General features: G+C 43.1%; 1 protein-coding gene across 14 annotated transcripts in view; it reads left to right on the top strand.

Annotated features, from left to right (window-relative positions):
• The window catches only part of DEPDC5 (DEP domain containing 5, GATOR1 subcomplex subunit), a 119,526-nt gene that overhangs the window by 42,502 nt on the left and 54,225 nt on the right, over positions 1 to 22,799 (top strand). For 6 of the 14 annotated variants that reach the window (XM_084799234.1, XM_084799235.1, XM_084799228.1 and 3 more), the window contains exons 20-25: positions 240 to 360; positions 3,483 to 3,703; positions 6,417 to 6,623; positions 9,256 to 9,391; positions 10,222 to 10,316; positions 21,428 to 21,493. In XM_084799234.1, the coding sequence (XP_084655360.1) occupies positions 240 to 360; positions 3,483 to 3,703; positions 6,417 to 6,623; positions 9,256 to 9,391; positions 10,222 to 10,316; positions 21,428 to 21,493 (846 nt within the window). The remainder of the gene's footprint in view (positions 1 to 239; positions 361 to 3,482; positions 3,704 to 6,416; positions 6,624 to 9,255; positions 9,392 to 10,221; positions 10,317 to 21,427; positions 21,494 to 22,799) is intronic. The other 8 variants (XM_084799241.1, XM_084799238.1, XM_084799240.1 and 5 more) reach the window with 3 other exon arrangements.

The raw sequence follows: 22,799 nt of genomic DNA, 5'->3' as shown, positions 1-22,799 counted from the left end.
CGCCACCGCTGCCTGGCAGCTCTATACTATTTTAACGTCATTATGTCAGTCCTACCCTGATGTTTGGGTTATTATTCTATCTTTTCTTGGTAGATGGTCACCTGTGCCTTGCAGATTTTGATGACCCTCTAAGGTCATCTGTCTAGTTATCTAATATATGCCTGTAGATAGGTTCACCCTTAGAGATGTCTCTCTATATGTTAGAAGTGTACTTTATTTATATTATTTGTGTTTTGCAGCTCTCGGGACTCCAAAGGAATCTGAGAACACCCTTCCCATCCAAGTAGATTACGATGCCTATGATGCTCAAGTATTCAGACTGCCTGGTCCATCCCGGGCTCAGCGCCTCGCCATCTGCAGGTTTTTGTCAGATTCCCCTAGGGGCCATATAAAATTATTTAGGAGCCCAACACGGTGGCACAGGCCTGTAACCTGGCACTCAGGAGGCAAAGTGGGAGGATTTCAAGTTCAAAGCCAGCCTTAGTGTGTGTGTTTTATTTTTTGAGACAGGGTTTCTTTTTTTACCCCTGGCTGTCCTGGATTCACTTTGTAGACCAGGCTGGTCTTGAACTTACTCACAGTGATCTGCCTTCCTCTGCCTCTGAGTGCTGGTATTAAAGGCGTGCACCAGCCAGCCTTAGTTATATAGTGAGACTATATCTCAGGAGAAAAAGATTTTAAGAAAACCTAAGGGGTGCTGGCTTTGGCAGCACATACACTAAAATCGTAACCATACAGAGAAGATTAGCAAGGCCCCTGGTGCAGGATGACATACAGATTTGTGAAGCATTCCATATTTTTTTATTCCAACACTTGTTTATATTAAAACAGACTTTTATAAAACAAAAAGAAAACCTGCGAGGCCTTTATGAAAGCAACCTTAATACTGTTTAAATTGGAGCTTGAGATATGGCTCAGTGGTTAAGAGCCTTTGTTGCTTTTTCAGTGACTCAGTACAGAATCATCTAGATTCTGGTACTCCAGGCTCTAGGAGACCCAGAGTTCTCTGCAGACCTTCATGGGCACCAGGCAAACATGTGGTGGACCGACACACATGGGAGTATAACATTTACATACATCAAATAAATCTTATAAAAATCTTAAAAAGTTTTAAAATTAGCCTCATGAAAGCCATGTTGTAGAGATCATTGGGGATTCCATTTGCAGGCTCTTGGGTCTACTTATTTTATTTGTTGTCAAGTATTGTCTAAAAATACAGTAAGATCCTCATACATTCTATCGGCAAGAGATGCAGTTCACAAAGCATGACTTTTCCTCAGGCGACAAGAATTTTTCTTTTTTTAACTTGTGCTTTTTAATTTGCTCTGTGTTGTTTTGGTCAAATAAGTTTCTAATTGTAATAGGTTTTTGGATCTTGTATGTGTTTGTTGTGTTTTCAGTGCACTTGGGGCTAGAGAGATGGTTCAGCAGTTAAGAGTGCTGCTGTTCTTTCCAGCACCCATGCCAGGAGACTCACAGGCCCTCCCCCCCACCCCCCACCCCCCACAGACAGAAGCAGGCATGCACTCATAGTTAGAATAGTCCATGTGATGGCACACATCTGTAACCCTAACACTTGGGAGGCAGAGTCAAGAAGAGTGGATCTCTGGGTTCTAGGCAAGCCTGGTCTACACAGTGAGTTCCAGGACAGCCAGAGCTACATAATACAGTAACCCTGTCTTAAAAAATAAAAAAAGCTAAAATAATACATTTTTTTAGAAAATGAGCTATTCCAAGTTATACATTTACTTTAGTTTTTATTTTTAATATTAGGAAAAATGTTTATTATAAATGTGGGCAAAGGGAGAGAAGGGACACCCCAGAAAGGAGAGAAACCAAGACCAAGAGAGTCAGAGAGAAAAAAACAGAGAGGTGGTGGGGGTGGGGGGAGGAAACCAAGGCAGAGAGAGGGAGAGAGAGAGAGAGAGAGAGAGAGAGAGAGAGAGAGAGAGAGAGAGAGAGAGAGAACAAAGCTATATATGTTATTTTTATTTTTATGTGTACGAGTGTTTTTTGCCTGCATGTAGACCTGTGTAGCAGGTGTATGTGTGGTGCTCAGGGAAGCCAGAAGAGGGCGTCAGGTCTCCTAGGACTGGCATTCTAGGTCTATGTGAGCTACCATGTGGGTGCTAGGAATTAAACCCTGGTTTATAAACAGAACTCTAGCTTATTGTTGACCACATCACATTAATCAATTTTCTAGGATTTTGTTTTGCTTTGTGGGAGTTTTTCTGTGTACCCCTGGCTGTCCTGGAACTCTCTGTGGACCAGGCTGGCCTCGAGTGCTGTGATTAAAGGCATACGCCACTACTGCCTGCTCATACCATATCTTAATAGGCCCTCTAGCCCTGTCACATGTCTAAGCATATTCTGATGCTGAAATAGTTGCTGTTGAAGGGATGGATGTGTAATCAGACCTTGAGATCTAGTCTCAGGCTACCTTCAGGAGGTTGGAGACAGCCCTAATGCTGAAAGCGCAGTGCCCTGGGAGGCTAATTCCTATATTCTGAGGTGATGCCTCTTCATTGCACTTTCTTCTGTTGGTCTTTCTTCCTAGTGCTTCTTAAGATTTTCCCCTTAGAGAGTTTCATGTTTTGTTTTTATCTTATTTTTTTGTGTTGATGTTTTGTTGCATGTACCTAAGTCTCTACACGATCTGCATCAAAAGCCTTTGAATCCCCTGTGACAGGAGTTACAGATAGTGTGAGTCACCATCCGGGTGCTAGACGTTGGACTGGGGTTTCCTTGAGCAGCCAATACCCTTAACCATTGAGATACCTTTCTAGCACAAAGTTTCATGTTTTAATGAGTGTATTATTATAAAAACCTTTCTCAAGAAGACATTAAAATTTCATCAGAGAGACAAATATCCTAGTTACTTTCTCACTTTTAAATATATTTTAAATATTGGCTGCAGTGTTTCAAGACAAATGTTAGGTATCCCGTTCTTTTCATCTGTACATATTTCAAAATACATTTTAAAAATCAATTTGTTTTAAGGTTTATGTATGGATGTTTTGCCTTCATCTGTGTCTGCACATATAGTGCCTGCTGAGGCCAGAAGAGAGGATTGGATCTCCTGGAACTTATAGACTGTGACAGACTGTTGTGAGCCACCTGACACGGGGGAAAGGAATGGAACTTGGGTCCTCTGTAGGAGTAGCAAGTGCTCTTTTTTTTTTTTGAGACAAGGTTTCTTTGTGTAGCCTTGATTGTCCTAGACTCACTTTGTAGACTAGGCTGGCCTTGAACTCACAGTGATCTGCCTGCCTCTGCCTCCCAAGTTTTGGGATTAAAGGCGTGCACCACAATGCCCTGCTTTGGGAGGAAATCTTACTTTGTCATCCAGGCTAGTACTATTTCGTACATTGGGAGCTTTGATACTGATTTCCTGAGTGTACACAGCTGACGATTGTCGCTGACATTTTAACTCAAAGTTGAAGTGTCCTTCTCATGGTGGTAATTTGTGTCTTGCATGTCAGGTCCGTGAGAGAGCAGGAGAATCATAGTCGCAGAAGTGCCAGCTCCTGTGATGTCTCCTCCAGCCCTTCCCTGCCAAGCCGGGCACTGCCCACGGAGGAAGTGAGGAGCCAGGCTTCTGACGACAGCTCCTTGGGCAAGAGCACCAACATCCTGATGATCCCCAACCCCCACCTGCACCAGTATGAAGTCAGCAGCTCACTGGGCTACACCAGCACAAGAGGTCAGCATGCTGAAGCACACAGCTGGGAGGCCTGCACCCGGTTGCTTTGCAGCGGCGAGGGATGGGAGTGGCGGGAAGTGATTGGAGTGGAGTCTAAGGCTCATATTTTAGTTATTTCCGTGCCAGCCAATGGGTACAATGCATGCGTATTAAACTGTTTTTGTCCATCATCTATAGAGCCCTTTTAGGCCTGGGTCAAAGAGGTTTGTTATTTTCTCATCTCCATTTGTGCCATACTTAAAAAACAAACAAACAAACAAACAAACAAACTGTGTCCTCTATAATTAGCTTTGCATATTTATACTTTTATATGTGCATTAGTAGAGATTAAATTCAGGGCAAGTTCTATACCACTGAGTTACATCCCAGGTCTTTTTGCATTTTTAAATTTTGTGACAGAATCTCACTAAGTTGCCCAAGCTGGACTTGAACTTTCTCTATAGCATAAATAGTCCTTGAGCCTGCCATCCTCCTGCCTCAGCCTTCAGAGTTTGCTGGGGTTTGTAGGCCCAGTTCAAATATTATGGATGGATTTCTGAATCCATAGATTAAATAAACCATGGATTGGAAAAAAATTATATATTAAGGTACTGGGGGCTGGAGAGATGGCTTATCATTTGAGAGCAATTGCTGCTCTTGCAGAAGACCCAGATTTGATTCCCAGCACCCACATGATGGCTCACAATCTTATCTATGACTCCAGTTTCAAGGCGATTCAATGCCCTGTTCTGACCTGAAGGCCCTGAGCATGCATGTGGTACCTCGACATATATGCAGGGCAAACACCTACACACAGAAAAAGTTTATACTGAACATAATCAGACATTTCATTCTTATCATTACTTTGTAAATAATATAGTATACTTACATGGTAGGGCTGGAGAGATGGTTCCGCAGTTAAAGCACTGTCTGCTCTTCAAAAGGTCCTGAGTTCAGTTCCAGACAACCACATGGTGGCTCACAGCCATGTTGGGATCTGATGCCCTCTTCTGGCATGAAGGTGTACATGTGGCTAGAGCACTCATGCGGAAAGTAAATAAATAAATCTTTAAAAAAATACTTACATGGTATTTACATTGTGTTAGTTGTTATAATTAATCTAGAATTATTTGCAGTGTGTATGTGGGTTCTATGCAAATATTATTCTATAAAGTATTAAGTTAGATTGATATAAAGGATTTAATATCCACAGTAGAGCCGATGGAGAGATTCTTAGAATCAGTCTCTCCTGAACGCTCAGACATGCTGTATATTCTCATTCTCTCTCTGATTTTACTGTGTTTAATTTTTATTTTATTTTATATTTTGTTTATTTTATTTTTGTTTATTTATTTTAAAGATTTACTTATTTATTATGTATACAATGTTCTGTCTGCATATATGGCTGCCTGCCAGAAGAGTATACCAGATCTCATTACAGATGGTTGTGACCCATCATGTGTGATTGCTGGGAATTGAACTCAGGACCTCTGGAAGAGCAGCCAATGCTCTTAACCACTGAGCCATCTCTCCAGCTGTACCCCCCCAGGTCCCCCCCCAACCCCCCCCCCCCACGCCACTTTCTAATCTGCGTAGTTGCTTACTGAGATACACAAAAAGGGACTCGGTTCCCATGGGTTTCAGTTCTTAGATACTTTCAGGGTACATAGCTTGCTGTTTCCATGGCTGCATCAGGCCATTGCGCTCGATAGGTTGATTCTAAATGTCACAACATTTCCTTGCCTGGCCAAGCATGAACACATTCTTTACTCTTTTTCCTTGAGAACACAATGGCATGTGATTGCCTTCACCTGCCTCGGTACCCAGGCTCAATGGGGGAATCCTCTTAATCACTGAGGAACTCAGGATTCCTTTTATCCTAGGATGCCATCATCTTCAACATTGATTTCCAAAGGAAGAGAGAAAGAGAATGGCGATGATGCTGTACATACCTGTTGTCTAGTCCTTGAGTGGGCTTCCGCCCGTGTCCTTTTGTCTGCAACTTGTGCCATTTGGTTTCAGTGCCAATGGAGGAGGATTCTAGGCTTGTGTGCTCAAAATCAAATGGGTTTAAGGAGCTAATCTGGTCAGCAAACATTGCCTGTCTATATTTCTTTAATTTATTATTTAATCAAGCAGGGTCTCACTATGCAGCCTTGTCTGTCCTGGAGCTCACTATGTAGACCAGGCTGGCCTTGAACTCAGAAGTCTGTCTCTGCCACCCAAGTGCTGTGACTATAGGTGCGTGTGCTGTCACACCTGGCTCAAACATTTATTTTCATTGTTTTGCCCACATAGAGTGTTTACAGTCCCCTAGAAAGTATGGGAATCCATTAAGTCTTCAAAATATTTGAAAAGTAAACAAACCTAAGCATGTTTTATTTCTTCAGAGTTTCACAGTTTTTTTTTTATGATTTATTTATTTATTATTATGTATACAATGCTCTGCCTGCATGTGCACCTGCAGGCCAGAAGAGGGCATCAGATCACATCATAGATGGTTGTGAGCCACCATGTGGTTGCTGGGAATTGAACTCAGGACTTCTGGAAGAGCAGGCAATACTCTTAATCGCTGAGCCACCTCTCCAGCCTGAGTTTCACAGTTTTACTCATTTCTCTTACTTGCTGATATTATGATGTGTTAGATTTTTTCTAGCTTTGACTCATCAGTCTGCTTAGTTCTGGTTTCACTGTGGCTTTGTGCTTTGTCTTTGTTCAACTCCATGATTGCCAGTAGATGTCCTGGAGAACATGATAGAGCCGCCACAGCGGGACTCTAGTGCACCAGGAAGGTTCCATGTGGGCAGTGCGGAGTCCATGCTGCATGTTCGGCCTGGTGGATACACACCTCAGAGAGCACTGATCAACCCCTTCGCCCCCTCAAGAATGCCCATGAAGCTCACATCCAACAGAAGGCGCTGGATGCACACTTTCCCTGTAGGTAAGCCGCTGCTCAGGTAAGAGCCTTGGGCTGAGTTCCTAGCGCTGCTTCTTAGCACCAATCAACCATAAACTTCTGTGAGTCTCTTGGCCCACCGGGAGATACATTTACCTGCTGGGCTTTCCACAGAGTTCTCAGGAGGGTCTTCCTTCCTTCCTTCCTTCCTTCCTTCCTTCCTTCCTGTCTGTTTTTAAAGACAGGGTTTCTCTGTGTAGCCTTGGCTGTCCTGGACTTGCTTTGTAGACCAGACTGGCCTCAGAACTCACAGAGATCTGCCTGCCTCTGCCTCCTGAGTGTTGGAATCAAAGGTGTGGCCTACCACGCTTGGCTTCTCAGGAGGATCTTTGAAGATACACTTGAGAACAAGCTTTTTTTCTTTTTTCTTTTTTCTTTTTTGGTTTTTCAAGACAGGGTCTTTCTGTCTTGGCTGTCCTGAACTAACTTTGTAGACCAGGCTGGCCTTGAACTCACAGAGATCTGCCTACCTCTGTCTCCTAAGTGCTGGAATTAAAGGCGTGCGCCACCACCACCTGGCTAGAACAAGCTTTGTAACTGGCCAGCTGTGTGAAAAATAATTATCTTTACTTTACTTTTTTTTTTGTAGCCCATAGTTTTACTCTATTCCAGTTTCAAGAAGATGACAATAAGGATTTTTAAAGCTATAGTTAAAATTAAACTTCAATTTAATGGGCTCTTGCTGGGTCAGGAAGGAACAGATGTATTAGGCTTCATTTTGTGTTTGTTTGTTTGTTTGTTAGTTTTGGTTGGTTTGTTTGCTTTAATGGGAACCATTTTTCTGAATGATCAGAAATGTCTAATCATTGCTTTTACGTTTGATTTTACTGTTAAAAAGTTAAATAAAGCCGGGCATGGTGGTGCACGCCTTTAATCCCAGCACTGGGGAGGCAGAGGCAGGTGGATCGCTGTAAGTTCGAGGCCAGCCTGGTCTACAAAGTGAGTCTAGGACAGCCAAGGCTACACAGAGAAACCCTGTCTCAGAAGGAAAAAAAAAAGTTAAATAAAAATGACATCTGCTTTATTTGGCTATAACTGGAGGCCATTCCAAGCCTCTTTTGTCCCTGGTCTCTGCTAGAACCACACAAATTGCTTCTTTCTGGTTTCTTTTCTGTAATTACTACCAGGTTCTTTTGAGATATCTACCTCTATTTCTTATTTTTGTATTTGCTTTTACTTTTTATTTATTTTTGAGACAGGGTCTCATGTAGCCCAGACTAGTGTTGAACTTTGTGTGTAAGGGAGGATGACCTTGAATTTATGATCACCGCCACCAAGACCTGTGCATGTGATACTGGGGATCAAACCCAGAGCCTTGTGCTTTGTACATACTAGGCAAGAACTGTCTTAATTGGTTTACATCTCCAGCACCAGGCTGAGATAGCCCCCTCCCTCTCTTTCTCTCTGCAAGCATATGGACATGTATGGGGCTGTGTGTGTGTGTCTGCATGTGCAGGCATGTTCATGTTGAGGCCAGAGTGTCTTCTGTTGCTCTCAGTTTTGAAGACAGGCTTTCGTATTGAACCTGTTGGCCTAGACTAGCTTCCAGCAAGTCCCAAGTGTGCTCCTGCCCTGTCTTCCTAGCCCTGGGTTACAGGTACATAATGCTACCCACCTAGTGGATGCTGGGTCTGAATTGTCCTCATACTTACTTAGCAAGGATTTTTCTCCCTAACCCTCGGGCTAAGACCTCATTAGAGAACTTTCTACCATGCTTTTAGGCTCTTTGTGCTTTTTATACCCCATGTTTCATGCCCACATTACAAGAAAAAGAAAGAAAGGAAAAAAAGAAAGAAGGAAAGAGAGAAGAGAAGAAACAAAGAAAACAAAAACCTTGTATCTCCAGACACTGTTGAGTTCTTTCTTCTATTCTGCACATGACCTGTTAATAACCAAGACTCTTCTTCACTAGGCAACCCAACCTCCGGGCTCCTCACTCCTATCCTCGGGGGCCCTTTCTTATCCTTCTTGCCCAATCTCTTGATTTCCACACACTTTTACCTCTTTCACATTTGGGGCTTCATAGATACTTCTTCTACCCAGATAAATCTTTCCTTTAACCCTTGGTAACCTTATTTAGCCCTCCTTCTCTGTCTTTTTTTGTGCATAAGCACCCTTGATTCCTAGAGTCACAGTTGTAATATTTTGGTTTGGTTTTTGTTTTTTATGACAGGGTTTCTCTGTGTAGCCCTGGCTATCCTGCAGTTCACTCTGTAGACCAGGCTGGCCTTGAATTCAGAGATCCTTTTGCCTCTGCCTTTCAAGGACTGGGAAAGGGATGTACCAAAGGTGTATGTCACCTTGCCTGCCTTGTTATTTCATTTTTTTATTTTCCTTCTCTTTCCATCTTTTTATCCTTCTATACTCATCTATTTCTGTATGGCATCTCCATAGTATTCATGAACCCAAGGGTTCCAAATATTCTTAGCATGCCGGACATGATAAAGTGTGGGGCCTACTTGGAGGACGAGTCCTCCCTAGGAGCCTGATCGTTCCTTGTATAGTGCTCTTCCTGCTGTGCTCTTTGTCAGATCTCAACAGTTGGAAAGAGTATGTTTCCGTGTGCAGCATGAGCTATCAGGTGGGAATAACATCCAGTGGTTCTTTGTCTGGGTAGGACCTTCTGGAGAGGCCATCCAGATCCACCATCAAACCCGGCAGAACATGGCGGAGCTGCAGGGCAGCAGGCAGAGGGACCCCACCCACTCCTCTGCAGAGCTGTTGGAGTTGGCCTATCATGAAGCTGCCGGAAGGTAACCCAGCACAGTGCTGGACAGACTGCTGATGAGATGACTCAGCTGTGACTTAGAGCATATTCATTTGGTCAGGACCCTCCTTTGTCAGCCAGCAACATTCCCATCCCAGGGCAAAGGGTAAAAACAAACAGCCTGACATTTTGCCTGTCATATTACCACAGCCCTGCTTTAGGTTTGTTTTGACCTTATATTTTGAAAGCTTCCTAATTTTCTTCCAAGCCTTTGTCAAAGATGAAAACAAGCTCTCTCTCTTTTATGTTAGGGTTTGCCTATGGAATGCTGTTGTCTCAGACAGCCTCCCTGTGACTTGACATGTTAGTTTTTGAACGAAAGTTCTGAAGAGGATCTTTCAAAGCATCTGAAGAGTCAGTGTCAGAAGAAAGTCATTTAAGGCTTGATGAGCGTGACCCTGGCGTAAACCTGTACTCACTGGCCCTAAACTGCTTTAGGGACACTTTACAAAGAGCAGTCTTTTTGGCCCCTTCCTTAGCACTGGACATCCTCTTTGCTGGGGGTGGGGTGTTGATGTGGAGGTCTGGACAGTGTGGCCGTCTTCACCAGGTTAACTCTGGTACATCCATAGGGCAGAAAAGTGGTCTAGCATGGTGGTAGGTAAGCAGCCAGGGAGGAAACACTAGTACATGGTGATTTGAGGTATGGATCCTAAAGGTGGCCATCCTACGTGACTGAATATTCAGGCCTGTTTTTCATGAGCCTCTCCCCATTTGCCCTCCCACACATACTAGGATACAGGGTGAGCAGGGAAAAAAAATAAAAGTGATGATCTACAGTAATTAAGCCAGGTGGCCTGGCTTTGTTCTCTGCAGGCACAGCACTTCCCGCCAGCCTGGTGACAGCATGTCCTTGAACTTCAGTGGAACGGAAGAGCTTTCTGTCAGCCTGCTTAGCAACAGTGGTGCAGGTAACTCATCCAAGAAGTAATAGAGATGGGACACTCAGAGCCAGCTCACATTTAGAAGTAACACAAAGGCCAGAAAAGCAGGACCATGTCTATTTTCAGCATCTTTTCAGCCGCAATTTGGGGTGACCTATTTAGAAGCGTTACTGTATAATGCATGGAATTATAAATGGGCTGCACATTACATTTTTAGCTGAGAACATGTTGGCCAAGACATATTTATCATCGTGTCAGGAAGTCTTGACTGAGGCTTCTGAGGGGTTGAGGGTGGCACCAGAGTCCAAGTGGAGTAGTCTGTTTTACAGGCTCGTTGGATGGCAAGGGCTGGAGAACAAATGTGCCCTCATATAAAAACAGGCCCAGAGGGAACGCTGTGGGTTCTGCTATAACATCACAGCAGAGAAAGATGCCTGTGGGTGGTAGCATACATGTTTTTAATCTCAGCATTCCAGAGGCTGAGACAGACAGAGCTCTGTGAGTTTGAGATCAGCCTGGTCTAGGTAGTGAGTTCAAGGCCAGCCAAGGCTATATAATAAGATACTGTCTCAAAAGAGAGAGGGTAGACAGAGGTGATATGGTTTTGTTGAGAAGAAAGTGTGCATCTCAGACTTGAAGGGGTAGATGTTGGTTTGGTGGAAAATTAGAAGATGTACATTCTAAGTTCAGGTGATGGGTGGAGTATGAATTTGGTTTTCACTCTTTCTGGAAACCTTCATTATTCAGTAATCCAAGTAAGGCATATAGTACCAAGTACAATTTACATGGTCAGTTGAGTGCCTAGAGATGCAGAGATACTAATCTCTCATAGCAGCTCAGATCCTCACTTGAGCACTGTAGCCAGAGTGCCTGTAAGAGTGTCAGGGGAACATGAGTTTAGATAGGTACCTTTTCTGCAAAGCAGGGATTTTACAAGATGAGTGTGCAAAGATTTAAACAACAAAATATATCTGCTTCCTCATGTCTACATCCTATAAATTGATTTGTGTTTCTAAAACTTGGCTTAAAATTTGTGAAAGCAGGGCCTAGAGAGTTGAGTCAGCAGTTAAGAGCAACCGCTGCTCTTTCCAGGGGACCCAGATTCAATTTCTAGAACCGGCTTGGCAGCTCACAGCTGTCTGCAGCTCCAGCTCCAGGGGGTGTGTAAAGCTGTGTAAAGGGGGCTAATGAGTTCATGATATTATTCTTTGGTCACTGGTAAATTGATCTGATCCAGCCATATTCCTATAGCCCGTGGGTAAGTGATAAGACTTGGGGACTGAGGTGGCTGTCAGAGAGTCCCAGAACAATGACAGTCTCATTTGATGTATTCACTCATTTTAAATGAGACTCAAGTAAAAGTTTTGGAACTATGGAAGTACTTTATGCCATACATTCTGGGTGCTTGAGTGTTAACGTGGCTGCAAGATTTTCTCAAGTGCCTGCAGAACATTACAAAGACAGCTTTTCTATCACTTTGCTAAACTAGGAAGCCAGTTTTTAGGAACCAGAGTTTGAGTCTTCTTGGCCTTGGTGGTAAAAGGTTACTAAAGAGGACTGCCCTGGGGTTCCTGGACTATTCCTTGAGCTAGCTTGATTAGTAATTAGAAGCAGGAAGAATTAATTGAACCCAGATGGTACATGCCAATACCAGGGTCTCCCTAGAAGAACCCAGTGTCCTGGAGTTTCCCAGAGATACCACCTGACTCCCTATATATAGCTTTTAGAATTTTAAGGTTTCCTCTTGAGAACAGAGTGAGCTTTCAAAGAGTCTTGGTTTGAGGCTGGGTATGGAAGATCTGTAGGTGACACTGTCACATCCTCTTAGCTGAGAGTTTCCTGGCACACATGTAGGCAGACAGGCCGACAGGCCGACAGGCCGACAGGCAGACAGGCAGGCCTAGGAAAACATTTGCTTGTAGCCTGGCTCCCTGGTTCACCATTTTTCTTCTTGGACTTCTAAGTTGTCCATCTGCCTAACTGATGGACTGCTCTCCTTGCTTGACTGGCAGATACCTCATCATGGATGTGATGCCATCTGTTTTGCTGTCTTCTGCCCACCCTTCCTCTCTGCTGTCTTTTGTTCTGATGTTGGCTCATCAGCTCCCTTCTTACTGCTTCTGTTCAGGCTTTTATTGTCGCTGCTCAGGATTATCACAGGAGCTCTTCCTGCTCTGTTCCTCTCTCCTTCAGGGAACTACCAGCTCATAAGATGAGGTATTTCAAAATGCAGATCTGACCAGCTTCTTTCCACATGCACAGCCTTCAGTGGCTCTTCATGGCTTCTGAGACCAGTCATTACCTGTCTGCTCTGTCCCTCTGTGTCTTCACCTGACTCCACTTTAACAAAATGTTGAGTATGGAAAAAGTACAGCTCTAGAGTCTTAGGATATGAGACTCACTCCACAATGAGTAGTGAGCCCTCTGGACTAGTTACTACCTTCTGTATACCTCAGTTTCTTCATTGTGAACATGTAAACAAAAACTAAATATAAATGTTAATCCACATGAATACTTAGAACAGCACCGGGCAGACATGGGTGGTCAACAGATGTGGGTGCTGTTAGTGTCACAGCGTGGTCTTGATATTCCTCTGTGTAGAATATGCTTCTTTCCTGCCTGCAAGCCCTGTTCTTCCTACAGGCATCCCGCTGTCCATGATGGTTCAACTTCAAGTGTGTCTCCTTTTCTGGAGCTTTTCCTTGAGGTTTTCTCTCCATCTCATGCGTTCCTAGAGGTTAGACATCCTGATGCAAAGCCCAGTTGGACAACTTGGTACATCGTGGTCCCACTGTTTGTTTCCAGGTCTGTAGCCGGACTTGGCCACCTAGTGGGTTCTTCTGTTTTACACCCTTTAGCCCCTTAGTTTTACCCCATATCACTAGATAGAAGAGAAAGAAAGATAGAGGGGATGGGAAGGGGGGGGGAGGAAAGAGGCGGGCGTGGGGGTGGATTGAGATGGTCGATTCCTGGATTTAATTTATTTCTTCTTTGAGCACGACTACTAACAAACCACAGCTGACCCCCTGAACTACAATAACCACCAACCACACCTACTGGGGCTCTAGCAGGTGTATACCCTCTGAAAAGTTCCCAGAATTCCAAGTCACACAATTGCAGAAACTATCTGCAGCTGGCAAAACCACGCCTCTGTTAGGGCATGAGGCAAAATCATAGTCAGCTTCTGCAGAAAAAGTAGCTCCCCACACATGGGGTTAAAATAAAAACATGTTCTTACTATTTTGTGTGTGGGGTATTTTTGTTTTTGTTTTTTGTTTGTTTGTTTGTTTGTTTTTTGAGACAGGATTTCTCTGTGTAACAGCTCTGGCTGTCCTGGAACTTGCTCTGTAGTCCAGGCTGGCCTCGAACTCACAGAGATCCACCTGCCTCTGCCTCCCAAGTGCTGGGATTAAAGGTGTGCACCACCACCGCCTGGCTATTTCTGTGTTTTTTAAACATACCAAAATTCCAGAATTCTCACTTCACATGACTATCTCTCCACTAGACTCAAAGCATTTATTGTTATTTATCTTGCCATAGTGTTTGGTATATTGATTGACAAATGGAAGTTTTATTTTGAAGACTGCTATCATGTGAAAAGTTTTTGAATGACCTACAAAATTATTGTTTAATTTGTTCTTGAGTATTTGTGTTTGCTTTGTGTGTGTGTGTGTGTGTGTGTGTGTGTGTGTGTGTGTGTGTGTGTGTATTCTACAGTCTTCAGCTTTTTAGAAACTGTGGGCTCCTAGGGTTGTTTTCTGGTCTGGATGATATAGTGGGGTTACCCTTTTCTTGCCTATCCTCTTATGACCTGTAGCATATAAGAGCCAGAGGTCATCCGGAAGTAGTCTATACTCACAAGGGAATTGAGTTTCATCTTTGAACCTAGGTTACCTGATAAAGCATTTTAATGAGTGTGGAAAGAAATTAGGTTAAATCTTCATAACTTTTATTTGCATATACAAAAACCAATTAGTGTCTAGTCTCTGCTATATTTAGAGTTTTATCTTTACTATCCTAGCCTAGTCTGCGGTCTGTTAACTTGTCTCAGCTTTCTCTTTTGCTCTTTCATACTGCTTATTTTCTTATTTATTTATTTATTTATTTATTTATTTATTTATTTATGTTTTTATTATATAATGTTTTGCCTGCATGTACACCTGCATGCCAAAAGAAGGCACCAGATTTCATTATAAATGGTTGTGAGCCACCATGTGGTTGTTAAGAATTGAACTCAGGACCTTTGGAAGAGCAGTCAATACCCTTAACCTCTGAGCCATCTCTCCAGCCCCAGGAATTTTTCTTTATCCCTTTAGGAGCTGAGGTTCAGGAACTTGCAGGAAGGAGTGCCTGGCTTGATATGGGGGCTGAGAGCTGATCTCCAGTGCTCATGATTGTGAAATAGTGTTAGTAAGTGCTGAGCCATCTCCCCAGCCCCTGTTTTGTAAATATTCTAAAGTAGAAGTCAAGTCCTGAACATTACTTATACACAGCCCTCTAAGGGCTTCTCAACTGACACTCAGAAGCTAAGGCATTACAGTCCTGGCAGCCCTCACAGTCATGTTTCCTGGTAGCGTCAGATCGCAGCTGCTTCCCCCGATCGCTCAGGCACATCACTCTCAGGCCTTTCCCTTGCTCCCCTCTGCTGCTCTTGCCCCAGTGAGCCTTAGGGCCAAAATCTATATGTCTGAATTTGCCCCATTAGAACAAACATTTCTGTTCTGCTCATGCTTTATTTTCAGAGCTCAGGTAGTTCTGGCACAGAGTAGATACTTGATCAGTATATGTTAAGTAAGTATATATATATATATATATTTTTAATCTGCAGTGCTGAGAATCAAAGCCAGGGCCTTGTGTATGTTACATGTAAGTGTTGTACCACTGAGCTTTTTGTCATTGAAAAATGAATTAATTTCCTCTGATGCTCTTCTCTCTCATAACTGGATTCACTTTTTCAAAGCGTGAGGTAGTCTTTTTTGTTTTGGAGACAGAGGCTTTTATATTGTAGGCTGGCTTCAAATTTACTATGTAGGTAAGGATGACCCTGAGTTTATACTCCTCCTACCTCTGCCTCTGGAACGCTGGGATTGTAGATGTGTGTCACCAAGTCTAGTTATATGTCCTGGACAATCAAGCCCTGGGTTTCATGGGTGCTAGGCTAGCACCTCTATGTTTTACTTTCTCTCTCTCTCTCTCTCTCTCTCTCTCTCTCTCTCTCTCTCTCTCTTTGGTTTTTTCAAGATAGGGTTTCTCTTTTTAGTCTTGGCTGTCCTGGACTTACTCTGTAGACCAAGCTGTCCTCGAACTCACAGTGATCCGCCTGCCTCTGCCTTTCAAGTGCTGGGATTACAGGTGTGTGCCATCAGGCCTGGCCTGGCTTTCCACCCCCCCCCCTTTTTTTTTTGAGACAGGCTCTATCTTTGTATTCCTGTTAGCTTAGAATATAGTATGTGGATCAGGCTGGTTTCAAACACACAGAGGCCTACCTCTGCCTCCTGAGTGCTAGAATTAAAGACTTGTATCACTATATATGGCTTATATGTTTTTTCTTTAATATTAAAAACAATTTTATATGTGTACACAGCCAGGCAAGAATCTCCATGTCTTATTTATTTCCTTGAAACATGATTTTTCTGTGAACCCAGAGCTACACTGGCAGTCACCAAACACCATCAAGTCTCCTTCATTCCTTCCAGCCCTGTTTTTATAGGCACTTGATCACTGGCTTTCAAAACAAAACTAACATCTGTGGATTCTCGGGATCAGTCGTCAGGCTTGCACACCAAGTGGCTTACCTGTTGTGCCATCTTCCAGGACTAGTTTGCTTTCTTTTCTTTTCTTTGCATTGGTGTTTTGCCTGCATGTGTGTCTGTGAGAGGGTGTCAGATCCTCTGGAGCTGGAGTTACAGACAGTTGTGAGCTGCCATGTGGGTGCCGGGAATTGAACTCTGGACCTATGGAGGAGCAGCCAGTGCTCTTAACCACTGAGCCATCTCTCCAATTGCTTTCTTAATTCACAAACTGTATCCATTTCAGAAGTGTTCACCTCTATTGGCACTACATTGAACAGAAACAAAAGTTATGAAGACACCAACTTTCATAACCTGAGTGGCCGCAGCTTTGTTATTCTTTTGAGGTAGTTTCTGTGTGTGGTAACAGGATGAGAGAGAGCCCTCTCGCCAGAAGCTGGGCTGCAGATCATCTGTATGTAGTATGGTTTTCACATCTCTAAAATTAGGATGTTAGATAAAGGAATGTGTTGTGATCAGCAGACTGCATCAGGGGTGTGGGCACAGCTCTATACTAGATCACTTACATAGCACACACAAAGGCTTGGCTGTGGTCCCAACCACTGCAAAGCAAAACAAAGTTCAGGACTCGCAAAGTATCACCAGAGCTCCAGAAGAAGGGGCAGCAGAGTCACATCTGAGTCTTGCAGAGCTTCTGCCTTAGGCTGTACTAATAGGCTAAGTTAAAATCGACTTCTGGGACCAAAGCAAGACTATATGGAACGTCTAAAGAAAATTATATGAAGCTAGGCTCAGTGGCGAATGCCTGTAATCCCAGCACTCTGGGAGGCAGAGGCAGGTGGATCGCTGTGAGTTCGAGGCCAGCCTGGCCTACAGAGGGAGTACCAGGACAGCCAAGGCTACACAGAGAAACCCTGTCTCAAAAAAACAAAACAAAACAAAACAAAACAAATTGTATGTTCTAAGATATTTTATTGATGTGACATTTTGTTTCCTGTTAAAGTATGACATGAAACAAAATAACCCATCCATCTAGATCAATGTCCCTTAGCCAGGCATGATGGCGCACACCTGTAATCCCAGAACTCAGGGAGGCAGAGGCAGGTGGATCTCAGTTCGAGGCCAGCCTGGTCTACAAAGCAAGTCTAGGACAGCTAGGGCTGCACAGAGAAACCCTGTTCTAAAAAGACACCCCCCCTCCAACTCACACACACAAAGAAACCCCAAGGAAAAAAACAACACAAAAGGCAAGTGACCCAGTTCTGTGACCTTACCTCTGCCTCCCTTGGTTTGAAGCTTCTGCCATCTGCAGGTTCCCATGTGTGACTCAGACTTCTGCATCTGCACCTGATTCATACATGAGTCATGCTTCTCAGGAATAATGTCGCTGTAGGATTTTCTTTTGCGCATGGTTGTGAGACCTTGTGGCGGTATTGTTCCCTTCTCTGTGCTGTCTAGCAGTGTCAAGGCAGTTGTGGGTCTTGGCAGATCAGTTTGTTATCCCTCTGCCTTTTTATTTTTTGGTACTGGAGACTGAAGCTAGAGCCTTCATATATCAAACACACTAACCTGAGTTACATATCAAGAACCTAGTTAAACAACAAACAGGGGACTGAAATGGTAGAGTACTAGGTCCTGGGTCCTGTCTTAGCACTAATGAGAAACTTGGTGGCAGTAAATGGTGGACAGAAAACAAAGTCAATGGCATCTTTGGAGGCTCCTTATCTTATAATGTCATGATGGCCTAACAGGGCTCCCCCACACCCTTATTTTATTTATATATATTTCTCTCTTTTCCCTCCTTTGATCCTTTACGTATATATTATTGCTTCCACTCTAGTGTTTTTATGGGATTCCTGAGTGTGTCTCTGTAATCTGTTTCTTGTGCCTTAGCCTCTTTTCCTCTGTTTGTTTTGTTCTATTTTGATGTGCTAGTTTTTGTGATATCTTATTATATTTTGTTATTATTCCTTAGAAGCATGCTTGTTTTCTAATGAGAGACTAAAAGGGGCATGGCTCCAGATGCTGGAGGAGGTGGGAAGGAACCAGGAGGAGAGAGAGGGGAAACCATAATCAAGATATATTATATGAGGGGAGAAAAATCTGTTTTGTTTGTTTTTGTTTTTGAGACAGGGTTTCTTTGTGTAGTCCCGGCGGTCCCAGAACTCATTCTGTAGACCAGGCTGGCCTTGAACAGAGAAATCTACCTGCCTCTGTCCTCCCAGGACTTAAAGACATGTGCCATCATGCCTGGCTTTTATTTATTATTATTATTATTATTATTATTATTATTATTATTATTATTATTATCATTATCATTATTATTATTATTTTGGTTTTTTTAGACAAGGTCTCTCTGTGTTAACCTTGGCTGTCCTGGAGTCACTTTGTAGACCAGGCTGGCCTCGAACTCACAGCGATCCGCCTGCCTCTGCCTCCCGAGTGCTGGGATTACAGGCGTGCACCACCACTCCCAGCTCAGCTTTTATTTTTAATAAAGAGTGGTGGGTGGGCAGGCACCCAAGCAGGGGAAAAGAAAACACTGAGCTTGGGGCTAGATGGTTGGCCAGCAGTTAGGAGCACTTGTTGCTTTTACAGAGGACTGGGGCACCCGCATGATGCCTCACAGCCATCTGTAACTCAAGTTCCCTGGGGTCTGATGTCCTCTTCTGACTTCTGTGTGTACCAGACACGAATGTGATGCACACACATACATGTAGGCAAGAGGCTTATAAAATTGAAGAAGTAAACAAACAAACTGGGCATGGTGGTACAGCACTGTAATTTCACTGGGATAGAGGAAGGGCTCGCAAGTTCAGGGTCATCCTCTGCTACACAGCAAGTTTGAGCCAGCGTGGGATACGTGAGACCTGGTCTTGAAATAACAAACAAACAAAAATCAGGTGTAGAGGCATTTCACTAATTCGCTATTTCCTAAATGAATACTGATGTGAAATCTATTTTTTTAAAAATATTTATTTATTTATTATTACCTATACAGTGCTCTGCCTGTGTGTACATCTGAGGGCATCAGATTACATTATAGATGGGTGTGAGCCACCATGTGGTTGCTGGGAATTGAACTCAGGACCCCTGGAAGAGCAGTCAGTGCTCTTAACCTCTGAGCCATCTCTCCAGCCCCGTAAAATCTATTTTTATGTGCTCATTTCCCTTCTGTATATGGTGTTTGAAGTGTCTGTTCAAATACTTTGTTCATTTATTTATTGGGTTAATTTCCTTCCTCATGAGTCTTGAGAGATCTCTTTACATTCTGGATGTTAGTCTTTTCCACATTATGTGATTTTTCAAGTGCTTTCTCCCATGTCATTGCTTATTTTTTCCTCAAAGATTCACAAGGAATTTATAAATACTTGTTATTGTTAAAAGAGATTCAAGTGACACAGAAGTGTATGGAGTAAAAGGTACAAGTTCTGGAGCTGGAGAGATGCCTCTGCAGTTAAGAGATGCTTTGTGGAGGACCTGGGTTCCAGTCCTTGCACCCACATGGCAGCTCTCTTGCCTTCCATGGGCATCAGGCACACACAAGATATACATACAGATGAGTAGGCACTCACACACAAAAATAAATCTTAAAACCAAAAAACCCAAAGTTCAGGGCTGGAGACATCTCCAGCAGTTAAGAGGGCTGTTTGTTCTTCTAAAGGTCCTGAGTTCAATTCCCAGTGACCACATGGTGGTTCACGACCATCTATAATGAGATCTGGTGCCCCCTTCTGGCCTGCAGGCTAATACTTGTATAAATAATAAATACCCAAATCTAAAACATACAAACCAAAAAACCCGAAGTTTGTTCTTCACCTGCCTCTTCCCCTATCTTTCTCCATGGAGACAGCTAATGTTGGCTGTTTTTGAGGCTCTCTCCAAATCTTTTTTTTTGTTTTTGTTTTTGCTTTTTTAAGACAGGGTTTCTCTGTGTAGCCTTGCCTGTTCTGGACTCACTTTGTAGACTAGGCTGGCCTTGAACTCACAGAGATCCACCTGCCTCTGCCTCCCTGAGTGCTGGGATTAAAGGCATGCGACATCATCGCCTGGCCAATTCTTTTTTATTGTATGCTTTTCTATTAAATGCTTATGTTTTCTAAATTTTATGTGTTTTTTGTGGTTAGCTCTATCATTTCATATTCAAATTTCATTTTAAATATTTTTCAGTCTAATTAATCTGCGTAGAGTCTTTGTTGTTCTGTTAGACATAGTAAATTTGATATCTTATGTTATATTCTTAAAAGCTATGATTTGGGAAAGAGTTATATAGAAGGTAATGTTAAATAAGTGTACCAAATGTAATTAGGTTATTTTATGGTTTGCTAAAAGTCAATTGGTTGGGGCTGGAGAGATGACTCAAAGGTTAAGAGCACTGTCTGCTCTTCCAGAGGTCCTGAGTTCAATTCCCAGCAACCACATGGTGGCTCACAGCCATCTATAATGAGGTCTGGTGCTCTCTTCTGGCCTGTAGATACACATGCAGACCGAGCATTCATATACATTAAATAAATAAATAAATCTTTTTAAAAAATTACTGTATATTTTCTGTGTATAAGATGACCTTTTAACCCCGAGAAATCCATGCCAAAGTCAGGGGTCGTCTTATACACCAGGTACTTACCTGCCCCTTGCTTTATATGTCTGCCACATATAGTTGGGGGGTAGGAGGGGGCTGCAGCCGATTCCCTGCTCTGTGTGAGGAGTATGAAGCAGGGAGGAGCAAGCTGCTTGCATCTTCCTGTACCCTGAAGAGGAGAACTGAATGTGGAGTCTGTCTCCACCAGAACCCGCCCATTCTACTCAGAGGTCTTTGGGTTGAGTGTGGTGCTTGCCTTAAAGGGGCAGCGTAGGCTGGCACTGGCTGTCTGCCTGCATTTAATAAAGCACCTGGCTGTCTGTTCCCTGCCTGCAAATAGACACATTTCCAAGTCTGCTGCACAAGGTTTGCATTGGAAGAGGGGTAGTCTTACACAGCAAGTATATTCCAAATTCTATATTTTAACTGGAAAAGTTGGGTTTTGTCTTATATGCCCAGTCATCCTGTATGCCAGAAAATATGTTACTTAGTTGAAGTGACTTTAAAATGTCTCAGTTTTCTTAAAATAAGAAGCAGTTTGCTTCGCAAAACAAAACAAAAACAAAAACCAAACATACAAAAACCTTATCGGACAAAATGAGTGATATTGATGACGTTCAAGTTCTGGTTCATTCCCAAATTTTAGGTTGTTCATTTTTCCCTGGTTTATTCTTTTGTGCTGTTTGAAATTAGTACTTGGTTTGTGTTTATATTTTTAGCTTTACTTCTGAGCTTTTTCAACTATAACTGTTGGAACTTTTTTTTAGAGTAACTTTTAATTCAGACAGGGCCACTTTTTCTTTCTCTAGGTATGAATCCTAGGACCCAGAATAAGGATGCTTCAGAGGATGGCATTTCTACCTCTCCAGACCCAAGTAAGCAGGACAACTGACTAGTAGGTGGCTGGCGATAGGAAGTGTGGGGTGGTGAGGGCTTGAGGACGCCCTGTGGGAAGAGAACAGTCCAGAAATCCATGTGTCTGTGTTATATAGTGTGGTGAGGGGCTCTTGAGTCTCTGATGCCAAGTGAAAGACATGCGGCTGACTGACCTGCTCTGGAGCGTGTACATCAGGACACATGGGAAGAGTAGACTTCCCACAAAGACCCTCATGCCTGGAGAAGCCAGTCTTGACTCTGGGAGAAAAAAAATCAGAAGTAATGGACTGTTATTAGAGTCCTTCAGTTATACCTATAGTTGAAAATACTTGGCTGGTGAACATTTGTTTTGATCACACTTGTCTGTTTAAGTAGCTGAACAGTTATAGAGTATCTTTACCATTATAGTACCAGGGAAATAATGATACCACTGCACACACTCTATTTGTCTGGCTATGGATGTGCAACACTGATGATTAACTTAGTCCTTTTCGTAAAAATATTTATTCCTCATGTTTGTGTGATGGCTTATGCACATGGAAGCAGGAAGACAGCCCATGGAGCTGGCTCTCTCCTCCTGGTGGGTCCAGGGATCAAGCTCCAGCTGTCAGGTTTGGTGGCAAGCACCTTACCTATTGAGCCATCACGCCAGCCCCAGAACTTTGTTTTGTTTTTCTTTTTAAAAATGTATTAAGCTAAGTATGGTAACATATAGCTTTAATCCCAGCACTTGGACAGCCTGGTATATAAGTAGGAGGTCCAGGCCAGGCATGGTAGCACATGCCTTTAATCCCTGCACTTGGGAGGCAGAGGCAGGCGGATCACTGTGAGTTTGAGGCCAGCCTGGTCTACAAAGCAAGTCCAGGACAGCCAAGGCTAACACAGAGAGAGCCTGTCTTGAAAAAACAAAACAACAACAACAACAAAAAAAAAAAAAAAAAAAAAGGAGGAGGTCCAGGCCAGCCAGGGCTACATAGTGAGACACTGTCACAAAACAAACAAAAACCCAGAAAATGTGTGAAACTATGTTTAATAATATCATCAAACATATTATATCTGGGTTTTAGTAATTATTTTAATGACCATTTGAATAGTTTCCAGGTTTTGTTTTTGTTAAGACAGGATTTCTCTATGTAGCCTAGGCTGGTTGTGAACTTGTAGTAATCCTCCTGTCTCTGCTTTCCCAGTGCTGGGACTACAGGCATATGCTGTCATGCCCAGCAGAAACTACTGATATGAGGAAGGTGTCAAGGGCTAGCATGGTCTAAGGCAACAGGCTCCTGGCTTCCATCTCCAACCTCCTCA

The sequence above is a fragment of the Acomys minous genome (genome assembly GCF_964271855.1).
Source record: "Acomys minous genome assembly, chromosome: 10".
NCBI lineage: Eukaryota > Metazoa > Chordata > Mammalia > Rodentia > Muridae > Acomys > Acomys minous.
The sequence above is the reverse complement of the archived record's forward strand: the minus strand, read 5'-3'. Positions and strand labels throughout refer to the sequence as shown.